Source organism: Aedes albopictus, chromosome 3 (assembly GCF_035046485.1).
Source record: "Aedes albopictus strain Foshan chromosome 3, AalbF5, whole genome shotgun sequence".
Classification (NCBI taxonomy): domain Eukaryota; kingdom Metazoa; phylum Arthropoda; class Insecta; order Diptera; family Culicidae; genus Aedes; species Aedes albopictus.
The window spans coordinates 17,702,646-17,722,666 of NC_085138.1; the positions used below are offsets into that span (position 1 = coordinate 17,702,646).

Consider the following 20,021-nt stretch of genomic DNA (forward strand, 5'->3'; position numbering starts at 1 on the left):
TTCTAGTGATTCGTTTTTCATTACAAAAATGTTTTGCAACTCGTTGCAATACTCGATCTTTTGATCCCATTTTTGCATGATTAATATTAATTACCTTTTTCGAAGATATTCGATGACATTTAATCTAGATATGACGAAATTATATTTTCTGCAATGTGGCACTCCAACTTTGTACAATGAAAGGCAAATTCGAACACCAAATGTTGTGGAACGATCATGTGGAGTAGGTACTAAATCGAAGATCTTCGATACTAGCGTTGGGTAAAATATCAACAGTCTAGGTTGTTCATCATTGTTAATTTCCTTCTGCATCCGAAAACATTGCCGAGCGATTCTGCTTTTTCTGCTAAAATTTTTGTTGTTGTTACTCCATACTACATATAACGGGCATTTCAAAATATCGGCGGCTTAAAATGACGTTTCCATTGGAAAGTCACTGGAATGATATGGGAAATTTCGTTAAGCTCGGCTTAGCGTAAGCCATCGCCTTCATATGCTAAGCCGGTGTGAAGAAATGCATATATTTAAACCTGGCTTAAGAATTTGGCTTAACTTTAAGTGTGGTTTAAGATAAACCAGGCTTACGTCGTTAAGCCGGATAGGTGAAGAAATCGGCCCTTAGTATATAAAAATGCAATGGCATACGTGGGACCACGCATAACTCACGAATGGAACATCGAATTTGGGTCGACTTTATTTTGTTCTGTTAGTTCTCTTCCAAGGAAGGTTTGTTAGGCAAACAATATGATGAAATTGAGATTTTCAAAAAAAAAAAACGGTTTTTCATTCATTTTAATCGGGGACTTGGGCTTGGAACGTTGAAAAAACACAGTAAGCAAGACAAAGTTTGCCGGGCACAGCTAAAGACTGGACTCGAAAAAAATGAGACACTCAAAATAATGTATAACTTTTCATTGCGTTCACAAAAATAGCTGATTTTTTAACCTTTCAGGACGCACGCCATCAAGCAATCGAAACTGCACCGCGCTCACGCTGTATACGAAGAGCGAGGTTTTTTGGTAGTGTTGTACTTTTTACAACAGCACGCGTGCTGAAGGGTTAACCAGGAATAGCATGTTATGTGTAGTTAATGCCCTAAAAATGTCATCAAAATCGGTTCAGTATTGGCGCAAATATTGTCGATATAATAAAATGTGATTTTGGAAATTCTTGGCTTCCGTTTAAAAAAATGTTTAGGCTATAACTTGGTTGTTAGCTCATCAAAACGTCTCAAAATTTGACTGTAAGTTCTTCAAGTAAGTCATAATAAGTTGCGTTGCGTTGCGTTGCGTTGTAACGGAGTAATTCGTAGATTGCATACTGAAAGTTGTCATGTTAAAACTTTAATACTTCTATTCTAATTGCTTATGGAATGCTATTTGGGAAGGAACAGCTATCCAATCAGAGGTTGAAGTAAAAAAGACATGAGAACTTCCATTGCCGGCCACGCCCATCTTCTCCGTTACGAGGATAGGAAAGGATGTGATGATATGACACCTACTTTACAAGAGGTCAGCGACTCACCGACACCCCCATAGGTGTCAAGGAGTTGGATATTGGGAACGGGTTGATTGGGGATTCACTATAAGCGAGTGATGCGGCTAGATTCAGATTGTGCAAGTGTATTTGAATTGATCATGTAGATGTGTTGATGTGAGTGTAAGTGATTTTTTTAACACCAATGTTGGGAGTGACATAGCTAAGAAATTTGTCACTCCATGGGCCTTTTTGCTTCCGGGATGGGGCACAGGCATTTGGACCATGTGTCCTGGCTAACAAGCCTAGGCTTAAGCGCCATTGATCGCTCTCTGAAACGATAAGAAACACGTTATGTGTATGGGAAGGGATAATAGGGAAGGGATTATATCTATTTATCGAGATGCCAGCTACTCACCGACGCTCTCGTAAATAGAAAGGAATAGGATTTTCGAACGGGAATGGTCAGGAATTTAGTATGATTAAGTTATTCAGGAATTTGGATGAGATTTAATGGGAGAAAAACAAAAAAAATTATAGTCAATAAACTAATTTACCTTTTTATAGCTGAAAACAGAAAGTATTAGGAATAATTTTTCAAAACATAAATAAATAATGTCCTTTTTATGGCGTAAATTTTCGTTTGTGATAAAATGACCTTTAAATCCCTACTTTTGAATTTTGAGTTTCTTTGAACTCGAAACAAACGGAATTAGATGAATATGATGCCATAGTTTTAAAAACATGAATGTTGACTAATTTGGCAAACATTAATGCTCACTACTTGCTTCAATAGCAGAACTATTGATAAGCAATCAATTACAATTATATTCAGCTTGATTCAAAAACAAGATCATAAAATAATATATAGTGCAATCTTCAAGTAAGTCATAATAAGTGGTGAAAATTTCATTATAATCGGTTCAGTACTTTTTTTAACAATTCAAACAAAAAAACGGGGTTTTCAAATTTTGGGCACTTTTTAACATTTTAAAATCAGTGTGCATTATTTTGACTGTAGTATTGGCAGTAGTATTGGCAACACTGTCCCGATTTTTTTTAACTTTGACAGTGTAAAATCGTTGTGTTAATCTGTTCTCAGTGTTCTCAGTAATCGAAATTCTTTCAAATGCTTCTTTGCGGGTTTATTTGACATTTATTTTTATATTTTTTCGGAAATTTTTCATTTATCTCTTTCTTTGTAGACAAACTCAATCTCAAATTCACTGGCAATTTCTTTGATAATTTCTTCAAAAATTCCTTTGGGAGTTACACAGCAATTTTTAGAAATTTCTTCAGCAATTCTTCTTTATACTTCTTCGAAAAATACTTTTGGGGCGTTCTTTGACAATTCCTTCGGGATTTTCTTAGGTATTTCTTTGTGGCAATTCCTTAAGAAAGTCCTGCGGTTATTCCTTAACCTTCCCTTTGCATCATGTTGGCAGTACCCAGACAACCAGTCATCGTATAAGATGTTGCATAAGATGATAAAGTTGAGGCCTTATGCGTACATGCCTCCATTTAGGCGCATGTAAAATGTACGCATATCGCCTCCACTTTAACATATTATGCAACATCTTATACGATGACTGGTTGTCTGGGTAACTTGCTGACGTAGCGTACAGTTTAGGTCAAAAATGACCCTAATGTCAAAGGAGGATTAAGGGTTTCTTCAACTGCTTCTATGCAAACGTTTTTTGGTATTTACTGTGTAAAATTTTTCGGCAAATTCTTTGGGAACTTCTATGGCAATCACTTTGAAAATTCCTTAGAGATTTTTAACGACCATTTCCGTTATAAATTTTTGGAATTCTTTTTCATTCGCAAGAGAATATCTAAAGTACCTTCAAATTATAGTAGACGGAATTCCGAGAGGAATTACCATAAGTATTTACAGAGGAATTTTTAAAGAATGTTTCTGAAATTGCCAGAGAAATTTAAGAACGAATTGACTTAGGAATATTAAAAGTATTCAACGAAATTATCTGAGGAATTGCTGGTGATACTCCCGGAAAATTGCTGAAGAAAATCTCTTAGGAGTTGCCAGATAAATTTCCAAATCAATTGCCTAAATTATTTAAAGGAGTATTGTCGTAGGTATTTATGAAAATAATAACCTGAATCCACATATTTTTAATATTATTGCCGAGAAATTTCCAAAAGAGTTACTGAACAATATTGCCGAAAGATTAAAAAAAAAATACCCAAGTAAACCTCAAAAAGTAACATCATAGGACAAACCCGTGCATAAGTGATGCAGGAAGAACTCAGAAAAAATGCTTCATGAATTTCAAAAGCAATTGAGGGGCCCAGAATCAAAGGGGTGTAAGTGATCATTTTGTCGATTTTGAGCTGAGCATATCATAAAATTCTTCAGGTTTCAAGCTTTCAGGAACTTTTTTAAGATTGTTTCTACGATGATTGGAAAAAAAAATACAATACTTCAGGGAAAATTGGGTTGATTTTGAAACTCCATACTTTTTGTATGGGATGAAAAATTTGTCAATAAACCTAATTTACTCGAAAGTGGGTTTTTGTCACTTACACCCCTTTGCTTCTAACCCCCTCAATTGTCAGAGTAATTGCCAAAAAGTTTTCGAAACTTTTTCAATGATATGCCTCCACGGATTCCCAAAAAAAAACTGAAAAAAACGAAGAATCCACAGAAAAAAAAATTGACGCAATAAAAGTAAGTGAACCCAGAATTTTCAATTTTATTACGACGGTCTCTAAAGAAAACTTCCCAATACCAAATCATCATGTTATATATTTCAGAAAATCTTCCATGTGTTGCTTCACAAATTTCACCACGGTTTTCCACAAATCATTTCAGAGGTTGTTTGAGAAATACGCCAGGAATTACTTCAGAAACTCCTCTGGATATTAATGCATAAATTTCTCTAGGCATTCGTTTGAAGAACGTATTGGATATTCAATGACACATATTGCCTATTTTACTGGCATTTTACCAGATTTACTGGTATGTCTGAAACATACTGGAAAAATTTGTAATTAGAAGGCGCGAAATGTTGCTTATTGACAAATTGAGAGATGAAATTTGTGAAAAAAAATCGTGTTCTGGTGGGAATCGAACCCACGACTCCGTATTTGCTAGACCTGCGCTTTAACCAACTAAGCCACAGAACAAGTAATGATTCTGCGGAATATAAAGCCATAATAATTCACTTGTAGTAAGTGAGCACAAACGGGAGTGTGTTGTGGATTGGCATCTAAGCCGTAAAGAAAGATGAGCTTGTGAAATAGGAGTGTTCGCGGTGCGGCTTCGGAGTCAGTTTAACTTTCTATTCCGCAGAATCATTACTTGTTCTGTGGCTTAGTTGGTTAAAGCGCCGGTCTAGCGAATACGGAGTCGTGGGTTCGAATCCCACCAGAACGCGATTTTTTTCACAAATTTCATCTCACAATTTGTCAAGTAGCAACATTTCGGGCCTTCTAATTACAAGTTTTTCCAGTATATTGGATATTCCTTTAGAAAATCTACCAAAAATTACTTTAGATATTTTTCTAAAAAGTCTTTCTAATTTCTAAATTTCTAATTGATTCAGAATATCAACTAGGGATTCCTCCCGAATTTTCGCTATTTCTGTCAAAAAATCATCCTGGGATTTCTTTAAAAATTCCTCCAGTGATTCAAAAAAAAATGTGTGAGATCCGTTCGCGAATTTTCTACAGGGATTCTTATAGAAACTGCCTCAGGGGTTCCTTCACATTTTTTTTTTCGAGTGATTCTTTCAGAAAATCTCCCATGGCTTTTATTATAGTTAAGACTAACAATTTCTTCAGAAATATCTCCAGATTTGCCTCCACAGATTTATTTACTAATTTATCAAAGGATAACTTTGAAAAAACTTTCACAGATTCTTTTATGGACTCTTCAGTGACTCATTCAGGAAATCTTAGAGAAATTCTGTCAGAAATTCTTACACTAAAATCTTCTGAAGATTCCTTTAGACCTTATTTCTCCAAGAACTCCTTAAGAAAATTTTGCACGGATTCCTTTAGAAAATACTGCAACAATTCCTGTCACAAAAATTACCAAAGATTGTTCCAGAAATTCACCTATGGTTTTTTTTTTCAGATTGTTCTTTTCATGAAGGAATCGGTGATTTATCTTATAATTCATCTAAAAAAACCTGTCATAAACTTTCTCACAAATACTCCATTGATATTTTTTAGAAAATGATCCACGGATACATTAAGATCTAGAAATTCAAAACACCTTTTTTTATTCCGTGTCGGATATTTCCATCACTGCGACCAGTTTTTTGATCTATTGTGACACTATTGTAAACACCTTCAAAGTTTTTTAGGAGCTTTTGAAGGAATTTTCTCCAAGGATTGCGTTAGAAATTCTGCAGGAGATTATTCAGGAAATTCCCAAGATTTCTTTACATTCCTTTAGATATTCCTTCAAGACACATCTCTTTCAGAAGTTGCTCCAAGGAATTGTTAAGAAAATGTGAGAAAATCCGCCAAGGTTTCCTTCAAAAATTTTCCAACAGAGTCAGAAGACATTCTGACAAAGATACAGGGGATGGACAAAATGATCGGGACAGGCAAAATTTTCACTTTTCAAAAAATGTTCAACAAGCTGTAACTTTTCGAAAAGTGCATCGAATATTCTCAAATTTTTACTGTAAGTTCATCAACTAGTTGTGTATCAGTGATCCAAATTTGGAAAAGATCGGGCCCTTTATTACAAAGTTATAAAGATTCTTGGAAAAGGTAAAATTATCCGATAGCCAACTTTGAACTGTTATATCTCCGTATTTAATGAACCGATTGCAATGAAATTTTGATCATTCATGACTTATATAATGTACTCTAGAAAACATTTGACTTAACTTGAATTTTTTAACAAGAGAAAAAGTTATAGCGATTTTATTTTTTTCACGATTGTTTAGCAAATTGGTCTATTTTTAATATGTATTCCATTACTTTTCAAATTTATAGGCACAATATAGCACACTTTCCTTGAAAACACATTTATATATGAGTCAATTAGAGGGAAATTAAATGTACTATAAACTGCATCTTGAATTTTGAAACGATGTTGAAGCTTTGGATAATTTGGTGTTTTATTAGAAAAATAATATAATAGTTATAATTTTCTTCCGTGCTAAGAATTTTAAGTTAAGTCAACGGTTTTCATAGCTCATTATATAAGTCATAAATGGTCAAAATTTCATTGCATTCGGTTCATTGAATCCGGAGATATAACAGTTCAAAGTTGGCTATCGAATGATTTTACCTTTTCCAAGAATACTTATAACTTCGTGGAGAATGGCCCGATCTTTTCCAAATTTGGACCACTGATAAACAACTAATTGATGAACTTACAGTAAAAATTTGAGAATATTTTATGCACTTTTCGAAAAGTTGCAGCTAGTTGAACATTTTTTGAAAAGTTAAAATTTTGCCTGTCCCGATTATTTTGTCTATCCCCTGTACATGCAGAAACACACAAAGATTTCAATAGAAATGCTACCGGGTATTTGTCTATGTATTTTTTCAGAAATTTTTCCAGGATTTACTGCAAGCGTGCTTTTTGGAATTTCTCAATGGATTTCTCTAGGAATTCATTAAAAAAAATGTTAGGGATTTTAATTAGGGAATTTCTCCAAGATTTTTTTCTATAACTATCTCATGAAGTTTTGTGAGGTATTCTGCCAGGTGTTTCCTCAATTATTCTTTCTGAAATTTCTTCAAAAAATCCATCTATTGATTCTTAAAATATTCCCGTTTTTTCATATTTTTTTTCAGGATTTTAACAAAATTTGTTTAAAATTTTTCTTCAGTTTTTTTTTTTATTGCATCTGAAATTTCTTTAGCAATACTTTCGGAAATATTTTAACATACTTCTTCAATTTTGCAAGATTTACTTCAAAAATTTCAGCGGAGATTTATTCAAAAGTTGATCAAGGAATGCTCTAAGAATTTGAACAAGTGGAGTGCACGTCAAAAATATCAGGAATATATTTAAATTTTTGGTGAGGAAGACATAAGAAATCTTGAAAGAAGTTTTTTAGAAAGCTTTCAGGCAAAGTCTGGCGAATGAGCAGTTTGCTTGCATCCGCCAAAAATGATGTCATTGCTTAGGGATCTGTAAAAAAAAAATATCGCCACAGAATCACCCCAATCACCCCATACTCCCCTCACCGTGATCATCAACAATGCGAGAAATATTTATAAAAAAAAAAAATGAAGTCAGAAAGGAAAGTATGAGATTAAGGTAAATATATAAAACAAAGTATGTCATGAGGTGTGATTTGGCGCTTTTGTTAAAAATTTATTAATATGAAATGCTCCGCGTGTCAAAAGGCTGGAACCCCCTGCATTTACCATTAAAAAATGTACATACAATCGAGGTAAAATTAACATAAAATTAAGGGTCCACTAAATCGAGGTATACCTGTAGTTTTTTTTTTTGTTTATATTTGTGTGTATTTTAACTTATAGCTAATTCTACACTTAAAATATATACCTGTAGTAACATTAATACGAAATGGTCGAGAACGCGAAATATACAATCATTTCATCGAACTTTTAGCTTCTAAGAACAGTAACACCACATAGTGAGCGAATTTATAACTAAATTTATTTCTATCTTCAGCATTTTTTTCGTATGAACCACTTAGCCGTAGAAAGTATCCTTCAAACTACAGGTTGGACTTGGGTCGTACTCAATCATCCAGGGATTCAATTAACTAAAGGGGCCATTAGACTGTTTGTCATAACGACAAATATTTGCCATTGTAGTCCGACATTCATCCGAGGTTGCCATGGTTTACGTTGTGTTGGTCATTTGTTGGGCTTGTTTTGCCAAATATTTGTCATGTCTAATGGGGCCTTAAGAGCCAGATTATCCAGGGCTCGAGCATCCAGCAATATAGGCTCGAGTAACTGGCAAAAATAGTTCAATTCTCAGGGGAACAAATGGTGAACGAATTTTGAATCAAAACTTATTCCTTGTGCAAATTACCCCAGAACCTTGTCGCATTCGACATCGAGTAATATCCTGACATCCAGTTGTAATGAATGAATTGACTCATAAATTCAGTTTCTGTCTAACCCATTCGATTTCCTTCTCTAGAACATATGAGGTTAGCTACTTACCTTCTCCATATTCTTCTGAGAGTCATCACGCTAATTGTAGGATTGCGGAAACCTTCAGAGATGGTGTGCGGAAGGGCCAGAAAGGATGCACAATAATCCAAACTCAGTAGTGCAAGCTTGAGCCGTCCATACATCATGGTTTCCGCAATCTTGCCTATTTGGTTGACTTATAAGAAGGAGTTGTGAGCTAGGTGAACATGTGCGGGGAGAACGAGGTGAAATGTACCCAATCGAAGAAAAGGACCATGGCAATTGGCCATACCTAATTGGCAAATGTGGGGTATGAACAAAGCTGAGTAGCATTTCCCATGCGTGTATTTCCCCTAGCAAGCATCAGTGACAGCCAGCACCATGACGGGGTCGTCGTCAGTGTGATGCTGCCTCATTGACGAGTGGACTGTTGGCGGAGCAAGTCGCCATCACCGTGAGGTTCCGTATTATGCCAAGTGATTCTACTGCAGTTTGCTAAGATGGCTGGGAACGGATTGTTCCAGTGAGTTGCCCGGCATTCACATTGGCGATCCTGCCAGGAGTGCATCATAATCAATAACAAGTTAATCGTAAAATAGGTAGAATCACTTGGCATAAAAACAGTGAGAGAAAACAAATCGTTTTGGTGTGTGAAGTGTGTGGTGGTGCTGCAAACACAGTGAAGTGGGTGTTGCAATTCTGCGGTTCCTGACGAAAGCTAGAGCGCGGAAAGTTTTTGTTTTTCCAACCGCGTTCTGTTTTAGCCTTGGTTCTAGCACAAACACATGAACAAAGGCGCGGTGACGTGGTTGATTTTTGTTGTCGACTGGTAGCACGCTGGGGATAGGTGGTCGGTCGATGATTGCATGCATGTTTTCTTCATGTTCTTGCTCGGCATGAATGGTCGCGCTTTCGTTGATTCCTCGGATCGTACATGCTCGTGTTGTCGCTCGGTTGAACGGTAAATGCAAACAGGTTGATGTGCATGATGGTAGAGGTGTTTGACTATTGTGAATGTTGCCGTAAAATACTCGCGGCGTTGGTTGGTTGGGTTGGTTTTTGCTCGGGTTTTTGGTTGGGCAAATTAATGGCGTGTCGAACCGCCGAAAATTTTTCTGCATAAGGAAAATGCAGGGACGTGTAATGAAAACCGTCCAAGGAAACGGCATTTTTAGATAACCGCCGAAAATTATTCTGCATAGAGAAAATGCAGGGACGTGTAGTGAAAACCGTCCAAGGTAAAGGCGTTGTTGGATAACCGCCGAAAATTATTCTGCATAAAGAAAATGCAGGGTCGTGTAGTGAAAACCGTCCAAGATAAAGGCGTTGTTGGATAACCGCCGAATTTTTTTTTCTGCATAAGGAAAATACAGGGACGTGAAATAAAATCCGTCCAAGGAAATGGCGTTATTGAAAAACTGCCGAAAATTGTTTGCATCAGGAAAATGCAGCGATGTGTAGGGGAGACTGAGGAGACTTGATCCCTGGGGAGACTTGTTCCCCCCATATTTGCTCGGAATCAAAAACATTTTTCTTCTAGCATAATTTTTCCAAAACTACTCCTGGACAAACGACTATGTTTTGGCTATAAGTGGTTTCGATTGTACATTGCATTATTTTTTAACGGCTGATGGTTTGTTTTCAGTCCTTCAGAAATCTTTTAGGCGATTACAAAAAATCTCAATAACTTTGTGAAAATTGAACAAAATCGTGTCGAAATTCCACAGCACATAGTTTGAATAAAATACTTTCAAACTTATTTATCCAAATAAGGCTGTTGTTAACACATTTTAATTATTTCAGCTTAGTATACACAACAGTGACATGGGGAGGCTTGATCCCTCGAGGATTACACACACATTATACATGTGAAAAATAAAATTCTATTCGGAAGCCTCTATTTACTTGGAATTCTAGTCTATTCAACGATAAAATGTGTCAGATAATTATAACTTTAGTACAAACCAAGAAAAGGGGGATCAAGTCTCCCCATTTTGAAAATACGGCATATCCTTAAAAATTTAAGGAAATCTTACAATTTCAAACACTCCATATTCATCGAAAATACAAGAAAACTCGGAAATAAAATGAATAGGAAGACTCTGGAATTATTTTCCCTTTAAATAAACCATGTGCTCAAAGGGGGATCAAGTGTCACCCATTTTTGAAAAATGCATCATAAGACATGCCTTCATAAAAACACAGTTTTCAAAACTTTAACAATAATTTAAAGGCCTTCTGTTGTGTATTAACTTGCAATAGATGTTTACCTGCCATTTTGTACGGAAATCGGATCTAGTTTTGTGTTTTTCTTAAAGTTTCAGGTAAATTAAGAAAAAGGGATCAAGTCTCCCCAGTCTCCCCTAAAGAAACCCGTCTAAGGAAATGGCGTTGCATGATAACTGCCGAAAGCTGTGCGGGAGAAAAATGCAGGGACGTGTAATGAAAACCGCCCATAAAAAATGCATATCGTAAAACAGTTTAAAATTCGAAGTACGCAATGAAAACATATCTACTGAAAATATGTTGTAGAACCTCTTTCGAACTCGTTTTGAAGAATCTATTTTCGTATAATGAAGGACATTTGTGTGTTATATATGGTCCATCTGTACCATCACATTGAAGCATTGAAAATGGAGTTGTATGATATACGGAATCTTTAGTCTGATAATTCTCAAATTCGTTAATCTCTTGTTTTTTTTTCTTTTTTTTTTTGACAAATAATTCTTACAAAATATGTTCGTTTTCGTTGAATGCGTCGAATTTTCGCAATCGTGAATAACGATTGATTTGAGTGAGAGAAAAACAGGGCCGGCTACATAACGAGATGTGCGCTTGAAGGAGAGAAGACGCATCACCCAACTGCGTGTGTTGTAGTTATTTTTATTGGAGCTCGGCAAAACCCCATAGATGATCGGTTAGCATTGCAAGTTATCAATCAAATGATATAGGTTCGATATTAACAAAAGTGAGTTTACTAAACAAAAAAGTAAATGTGGCCATTCGTCTTAATTCTTGTATCTTGAAGTGTATCTTGTTGCATTGGTGCCATAAGGATGAAGAGAACGAAATTGAGGGTTTGAGCGTAAAAATAACAAGCCTGCTAGTAAGAAAACTTTTTTTTTCGGAGAAGAGGGAGAATGTGGGGTATGAACAAAGCTGAGTAGCATTTCCCATGCGTGTATTTCCCCTAGCAAGCATCAGTGACAGCCAGCACCATGACGGGGTCGTCGTCAGTGTGATGCTGCCTCATTGACGAGTGGACTGTTGGCGGAGCAAGTCGCCATCACCGTGAGGTTCCGTATTATGCCAAGTGATTCTACTGCAGTTTGCTAAGATGGCTGGGAACGGATTGTTCCAGTGAGTTGCCCGGCATTCACAGCAAAGAGCTTTCATTTAAGGAAGATGACTATACCATTTTTTATAGTTGGCTGCTGAAAAACATATAAATAATGAACATGCCAACCTAACTTGTTAACTAAGAAATTCATCAACTAGAAATAATCAAGTCAAGTAATTTAACTCAGTTTTCTCTCACGTTTGTACACGCTCAGAAAAGCGTTCTGATAAACGTGAACAAACAAACGCAAATATGAGAACAAGCAAATATACACCGTGAACTGGAACTAGTTCCAGCTGTCAACATGGGCGTTCTAGAAACCGTGATATCTAGTTCACGGTGTACATTTCTTATTGTTGTTATCGTTGCTATGCATAGTTCCCGTTTGTTCTCGTTGCCGTGACTGCGAGTTCACGTATACCGGAACGGATTTTTTTGCGTGTACATGCGCTGGACAGGATTATAAATTCCCATATTTATCAGCTGACCTTTTCGACAAGCTCGTTCATTATTCGCTCTGCCAGCCATGCACTACTGCAGCAGCGCAACAACACCGACTTACTCATCTGCCAAGCTTCGAAGCCGATCAAATTTATTGCGTCCCATAAACTGTAATTAAATTGTGTTTGATATTTCGATTAATGCAACCCACTACTGTTGTCTCTCCCTGTCTCTCCCTCTCTCTTCCCACAGAGTGCAGCAGGACAACAAACTGTGGGACTCCTTCCAGGATCCGCCGGTGCAGCAGACATCCGGTTCGGCTGCCAGTCAGGATTATCTGAGCGTGTTCATCAAATGCCTCAAAGTGTTTACGTACATTTTCGTGTTCCTGGTGACGCTGACCGCCGCTTGCTTCTCCAAGATGTCCTTCCTGCTGATGACGTCCAACGTGAAGGAGGGCGTCAAAAATAGATACTGCGACGTGAGACGTACGTATATGGTGATGGTTGATGTTTGTTAACTGAGGTTTTGATTGGGAGCATTTTAGTGTAGCGAAAGATGTTGGAACTATGAATGGATTTATGTGCAACATGACCACATGAGGAACGCTCAAGATTCGCTCGGATCCAACCCAGTAGATTGACGCCACTACCAGGATGTTCTCTCCGCGGACACGTAATTGGATCGATTCCGACCGCAGGGTACCAGTACGACCTACGTAGCCGACTCCGAACCCTTGAACGACCTCTTGTATAGCGTCTGCAGTAGCTATTCTCCGAGTCCATTCGCCACCTCTTCTGTAGCTCCACGACGATGTGGGCGATAGCTGATGACAAGATTGTCATGACATACCATAACACCGGACCCTGGATAGAATCTTGCGGGACTCCTGAGGTCACATTACCAGCACTTTCGACCCACCTCTGTGTTGTAAACTAGTACTCAATTCTGGAAGTAACTTCAAGAATCTTGCACAGGAACATAAGTATCCCCAAACGCAGGAGCGCATCGACAATAGCCGCCCAACTGGCGCTATTGAACGCGTTCCTTGGATCCAGAGTCACTACGGCAAAAGGTTATTGCAACCATAACAAATTGCAAATGCTCCATATAAAATCAAAAAGCGCTCCATAAAGAATGAACATATGTTAAATGAAAATGTGCAATGTTACCCATAAATTATTGAAAACGTTCCATACTTTATAAACAATGTACCGGTAAAACATAAAATTTTCTCATTAAAAGTGAAATTTTGCACCAACAAATAATACTGAAATGCTCCATAATAAAATACAAATGCTCCATAGAAAAATGCAAATGCTCCATAAATAATTAAAATTGTACCCATAGAAAATTGAATGTTTCTCCATAGAAAAATTAAATTGCACCATAAAAAATTGAAATTGCACCATAGAAAGAAGACAAATGCTCCATGAGTATTATCAAACTGCACCACACAAAATACAATTTGCTCCATAAAAAAATTAAAATTCTCCATAACTTTAAACATTTGCACCACTAAAGTAGTGCAATGTAAAGCAATCCAGCCCTATCGAATTAAATTATGAGAATATGCTATCTATGCGAGATTTTTAATTTTTCATGGAGCAATTCATGTTTTCTATGTTGCAGTTTGATAATACTTATGAAGAATTCTTCTATTATCTATGGTGCAATTTTTCTATGGAGCAATATTCAATTTTCTATGGGTACAATTTTAATTATTTATGGAGCATTTGCATTTTTCTATGGATCATTTGTATTTTATTATGGAGCATTTCAGTATTATTTATTGGAGCAAAACTTCACTTTTAATGAGAAAATTTTATGTTTACCGGTACATTTTTTATAATGTATGGAACGTTTTCAATAATTTATGGGTAACATTGCACATTTTCATGGAACATATGTTCATTCTTTATGGAGCGCTTTTTGATTTTCTATGGAGCGTTTCTATTTATTTGTGGGTGCAATAAATAGGCTGTCACTACTGCACAGTAACGAATCCCCCTTCTCTTACGCACAAGCGCTATCTCGGCTGTTTTTGTTTCCGACAGGATAGTGTCCCATTCTAAGTTGAGGATGACATTGGTCCATATACCGACGAGTCTCCAGACCGGAATATCTCGGGGGCCTCTGCAGTAGCTACATTTAAGGCCAGGTTTGGAACTCTGTCCGAGCTTGGGGCCTTACCTACGTTAGGGGACTTTGCCATCCCCGCAAGTTCCACATCGGTGACCCTCTCCTCATCACCAGCCCCAGCTCTGACTGTCCTACGAAAGGAGGCCAAGGACTAGGGTCATGGCGCGGAAAAAGGCCCTCGATCATCCCCTTCAACATCTCTGGAGTTTACTCTATAGGAGTTATTACACTTCTCGCTTTAGCCATCCCTACCCGGATTCGCATTGGCACTCTGACAGAGACCCTCGAAGTAGGCCTTTTTGCTTGCTCTTATTTCGGTCTTCAGCATGGTTTTTGGAGCGGCGAGCACCACCCGCCGTTCGTTTCGTTCTGTCTCAGTTCATGCTCGCTGCATCCGCCGCCTAGCCCGTAGACAGGCGCGACGCTGGTCTGCAATCGCCTGAGTCCATCAATAAGCCGGTAGTCTCCTATTTCTAGGGTGGACTTGCCTACACACTAAGATTCAGATGTTCCAGCTCAGTAATTTTTTTTACAGAGTTCAGTATTTTTTCCATCTTTTTACTGAGTTTTCAACAGCAGATTTATTTCGGTACACTCGGTAATCGTATTTACCGTTCACCAGTAACGATATTTACCGTGTATCAGTAACTTTTGACAGTTTATTAGCTGAGCTCGGTAACTCATTTACAGAATATCCGCAAAATAAACAACCGAACGTACATACCGAGTTAAACCTGCTGTTGAGAACTCAGTAAAAAGATGGGGAAAATACCGAGCTGATCTTAGTGTGTAGGCATGGTCGCATCGCACGCACGCGAGAGCACCGCTAACAGCTCGTCGCGTCTAAACCAAATAGGCTTAACTCACGGCGGAGCGCCTCCCTAAATAACCCTTCGTCGAAGTATGTTGTCTTCCACTTTCGAAGGCTTGGCCTTGGCCTTACCCAGGGCCGGATCTAAGGGGGACCGGGGGGGGGGCAGGCCCCCACATTTTAGGGGCCCCACAAAAACATTTTTTTGGTTGCTAACATTAGCTTTATTTCTCATATTGCTCCAGGACTGTTCGAAAATAAGGAAAAAACATTTTTGGTTATCTCTACGTGGGGCCTCCACATCCGCTCGGGCCACGGGCCCCCACAATCCTTAATCCGGGCCTGGCCTTACCACTTGTTCCTCTACCCACTGCCTGCTGTTTTTGTAGTCGATATTGTAGCGAATCGCCAGGTGATCGCTGTGAGTGTAGCTATCGTCGACTCGGCAGTTCGAACTACTTTTTTGGCCAGGACTATTAAAAGTAACGTCAATAATCGACTCCGCACCGTTCCGACTGAAAGTACTATTGGTACCAACCATAGCCAGGTCAACATCTTGCTCAGCCAGAGTATCTTGCAGCCAGAGTATCTCACCTCAACCCCTTTTCCAAGGACCACTTTCACCAGACTTTTGTAGGCGGCCTCCTTGTGCTCCTTGTGGCGCTTGAGCTCGAGGATCATTTTACCCGTACGAGTATGCCTAATACTGAGCACGTCTTCTTCCAGATCTACAAGCTTGGTGTCGCTTCGCAACGTCTTCAAGACGTCCGAGTACTGTTCGGTCTTGATGACGAGAGCGTCACCTTTGTCACGCTTGGCACCTACTCTACTACGTTTTCTAGGCTTGATTGCCCAACGCTCCTGCACTTCATGCGGTTGATTTTTCTTCTTTTGCTTTGCTTTGGTCCTAGGCTGCTCCTCTCCCTGATCCCCTTCCTTGGGTGAAAACTAACAGAATAAAACTTAGAGGACCCAAATCGGACCATCCGTTCGCAAGTTAGGCGCGGTCCCACGTATGCCACTGCATTTTCATATATATAGATTTATGCACCTTTTTTGGAGTGTTTATAGAGAAGAACAAAGGAAGGTTACAGGGGGTCCCAAGGGGGTTCTACCGGGGTACCAGGAAATCTCAGGGGTGTTTTCAAGAGTCTGACGGGGTTTTCTGAAGCATTGCAGAGGATTTTCAATGGGTTTAGTAGGCGTTACAGGTACGTTTCCGGGCAAGTTTCCGGGGGTTTCCGAAGAGCTCACGTACGTTACATGGGGTCCGAGTGGATCTTAAAGGGGTATCGGAGACATTTCTGAAAATCTCAGAGCATTTGAAGCTGGTTTCAGGCGTTGCGAAGACGTTGCGAAGACGTTTTTGGGGGTTTCGGAGAATCTCAGGTGCGTCACACAGAGTCCGAGGGGATTCAAGGATTTCAGAAGCATTTCAGGAAGTCTCAGAGCATTTTCGGCGGGATTCAGCAGCGTTACGAAACCACTACGGAGGTTCCGGTGCGTAACATTTGGTCCAAGGGGGTTTAAGGGGCATTTTGGAAGCATTTCAGGAAGTTTCAGAGCATTTTCAGCGGAATTCAGAAGCGTTATAGGCATTTAAGAAAGTTTAAAAAGAATTTTTAGAGACTCCATCACAATATCTTTTGCATTCTCCCTTGAAATACCCTTTGATTTAAAGGTGTTCTTGTAACCCCCTGATACGACCCTGACCTAAAATGCCTCGAAACGCCCCTGAAACTTCCGTAATCCCATTGAATCGCCCTTGAAAACATCATAATCAATTCTAAATCCTTCTGGAACCCCTTTGGATGCCTTTAATTGGATCCATAAACCCCCTGAAACGCACCAGAAAACCCTTGAAACGTTCTAGAAATGCTATCAAACGCCCCCAAACACCTCTAGGAAATCCCTTTAAATGCTCCTGAAACACCCTGAAAATCTCTTAAATAATTCTGTAGTAACTTTAACGTTGAAGCATTCGTCATTGAAATCATCGTCATCATCAAACATTTGAAAGCAGTTTTTTCGTTCAAATCAAACAGTTTTGCAACGAAAATGGATTCACTGCATTCCACATGAGGAATGTTATGCAGTGAATACATTTTCGTGGTCATTATTTTTAATTACAACGAAAAAACTGCTTTTCTATTTCCGAAAAATGATGACGAATGCTTGAGCCTTAAACCAGAGCGTTAATGATTAATCATAAATTTAATCATGATTAATGATTAATGATTAAGATTAATCAAAATCATTAATCATAATCACAAAAAAAATCTCATTTAATCATTAATCATTAATCTTAATCACACTGTTTTGGAAATCTAATCATTAATCAGTAATCATAATCATAAGAAAAAATATTAATCAATCATTAATCATTCATCACGAAAAATGAGTCATCATATAAAATATATAATCCAATTTAAATTGGTTCAAATGCTGTTCTAAATAATATAATTTATAATGTTTTTTCAAAAATCTCTCGGACAGAGTTACATTTTGCTTTTGAAACTTCAAAAACATGTAAAACAATAGATATATTTTAATCATTTCCAGTTTTTTGTGATTGATTAATCATGATTAATCATGATTTTTAATCAATGAGCCATTTTTAATCATTAATCATAATCAATAATCACAGCTAAAACCAATTTTAATCATTAATCATAATCATTAATCATCCTAAAAATCGAATTAATCATTAATCATAATCAATAATCACCAAAATTTGAATTTTAATCATGATTAAAATTTTTGTTAATCATGAACGCTCTGCTTTAAACGCCTACTACTAAAAACTCCATGCAACGCCCTTTGAAGGCTCCTGAGATCTCTTGAATTGCCCTTAAAGCCCCTTGAAACGCCTCTGAAATCCTCTTAATATTATTGAAAAATTCCTAAGTTCCCCGTAATCTAAATAAAACGCCAACAAATCTTGAAATAACGCCCTTGAAAGGCTCCTCAAATCCCTTGTAACAACCCCTTAAAACACCTCTGAAGTCCTTTGGAACCCCCTTTTTTGGGCTCACTGGAAACTTTCTGGAAACCCCCTTAGCTCCACCTCAAATGCCCAGGAGCAGGACCTGTTCTCGCGAACTGGGTACCCTCATTGAAGTATAAACTTACTTTATGCATACATTTCCCTCCTTTCTAGCCTTTTTTAATTTATGTACATTTTAAATTTATGCAGTCACAGACATGTGCATAAAAAAAGGTCCCAGTGTATCTAAAAGAAATCCACATAAATCTGCTTCTGCTTCTACATGGCTTCGTATGTCAACGGACGGGAACTACTATTACCCCCGAAAACACACCCCATCCCCCCTTCGAAAATCTTCTGAAGCATTCTGAAATGTCTCCAAGAAAAAAAAAACACCTGAAATCCCCTCGGACGCTATGTAATACACCTGAGACCCTCCGAAATCCCAGAAAACGCATCTGTGAAGCCTTCGCATCTCGCTGAAAATCCTCTGGCATATCCTGTAATGTCACCGATAATCCCTGAAATATATACACAGAAAAAAATATTCATGTAAAATTCAGCGAGAAATCATGCACATAAAGGGAATGCTAGAGTTAGTGTATATTTACATGAGATATCATGTAAAATTACGTTACAATCGTGTAATTTTCCGCTAATAGTCACGTAACTGGTTGGAGTCCATGGTGATTTACGCGATGAATGGCGGAAATTTACACGATGGTAATGTAATTTTACATGATATCTCATGTAAAAGAGCACTAACTCTAGCATTCCCTTTATGTGCATGATTTCTCGTTGAATTTTAATTACATATTTTTTTCTGTGTAGTCTCTAACCTTTAGCAACGCACCACTGCCACCCTTTTAAACCCTCGAATATGCCCTGTAATACCTTTGAAACCCGTTGAAAATCCTCAGAAACATCCTAGAATAATTCCGGAACACGCCAGGAACCCTTGTAACACCCCTGAGGCCCTTCAAAACCCCCCGAAAACGTCCCTGAAGCTCCCTGTAATGCCTCAGAACCCCACAACCCCCTTCTTGAAACTCCCTTTAAAGCCCTGTGAAACCCCGCATGATCCCTCCATTAAATCTTTTAACCACTCGTTCTTCTTAAACATATACGCATAAAATTATATTTATGTAGTCCCTTTCAAGCGGTTTCAGAGTCGTTCAACGGAGTTCAGCAGGAACAATAGAAATACACTAGAACTCCAATGGTGCTGTAGTGACTTTTCCCTTTTAATTATTTATTTTAATTTTTAATTTTGATAATTATAATTGTAATATTTGACTATTTTTGAGTGTCTATCTTGTAGAGGACCTTTCATTTTGGTAAACAAAATTTATTTGACACTTTTAGTCACGCGAACAGTCGCGACATTGAACTTCTGTGGCTAGTTATTCTAATGCAGGGACATTTGAGGCAGTTTCAGAGACGTTATAAGGAATTTCAGGAATGATTTACGGGTTTCAAGGAAGTTCCAGGGGATTTCAGAGCCGTTCTAGCGAGTTTCATAGGGTTTCAGGGGCGTTCCGGGAGTATTTCAGGAGGTTCAAGGAGCGTTCCACGGTTTTTAGAGATATTTCAAAAGTATTTACGGGCGTGCTAGGGGATTACAGGGACGTTCGGGTTATTTATGGGTTTTCCAAGAAATTTCGGGAGAGTTCCATGGAGCTTCAGAGGTTCTCGGAGTACTCTAGGGGGTTTTAGAG

At 38.1% G+C, this 20,021-nt stretch overlaps 1 protein-coding gene across 1 annotated transcript in view; it reads left to right on the forward strand.

The window, feature by feature from the left end:
- The window catches only part of LOC109428008 (chitin synthase chs-2-like), an 80,733-nt gene that overhangs the window by 27,103 nt on the left and 33,609 nt on the right, over positions 1-20,021 (forward strand). The window contains exon 2 of the mRNA XM_062860328.1: positions 12,617-12,852. Within this exon, the coding sequence (XP_062716312.1) occupies positions 12,617-12,852 (236 nt within the window). The remainder of the gene's footprint in view (positions 1-12,616; positions 12,853-20,021) is intronic.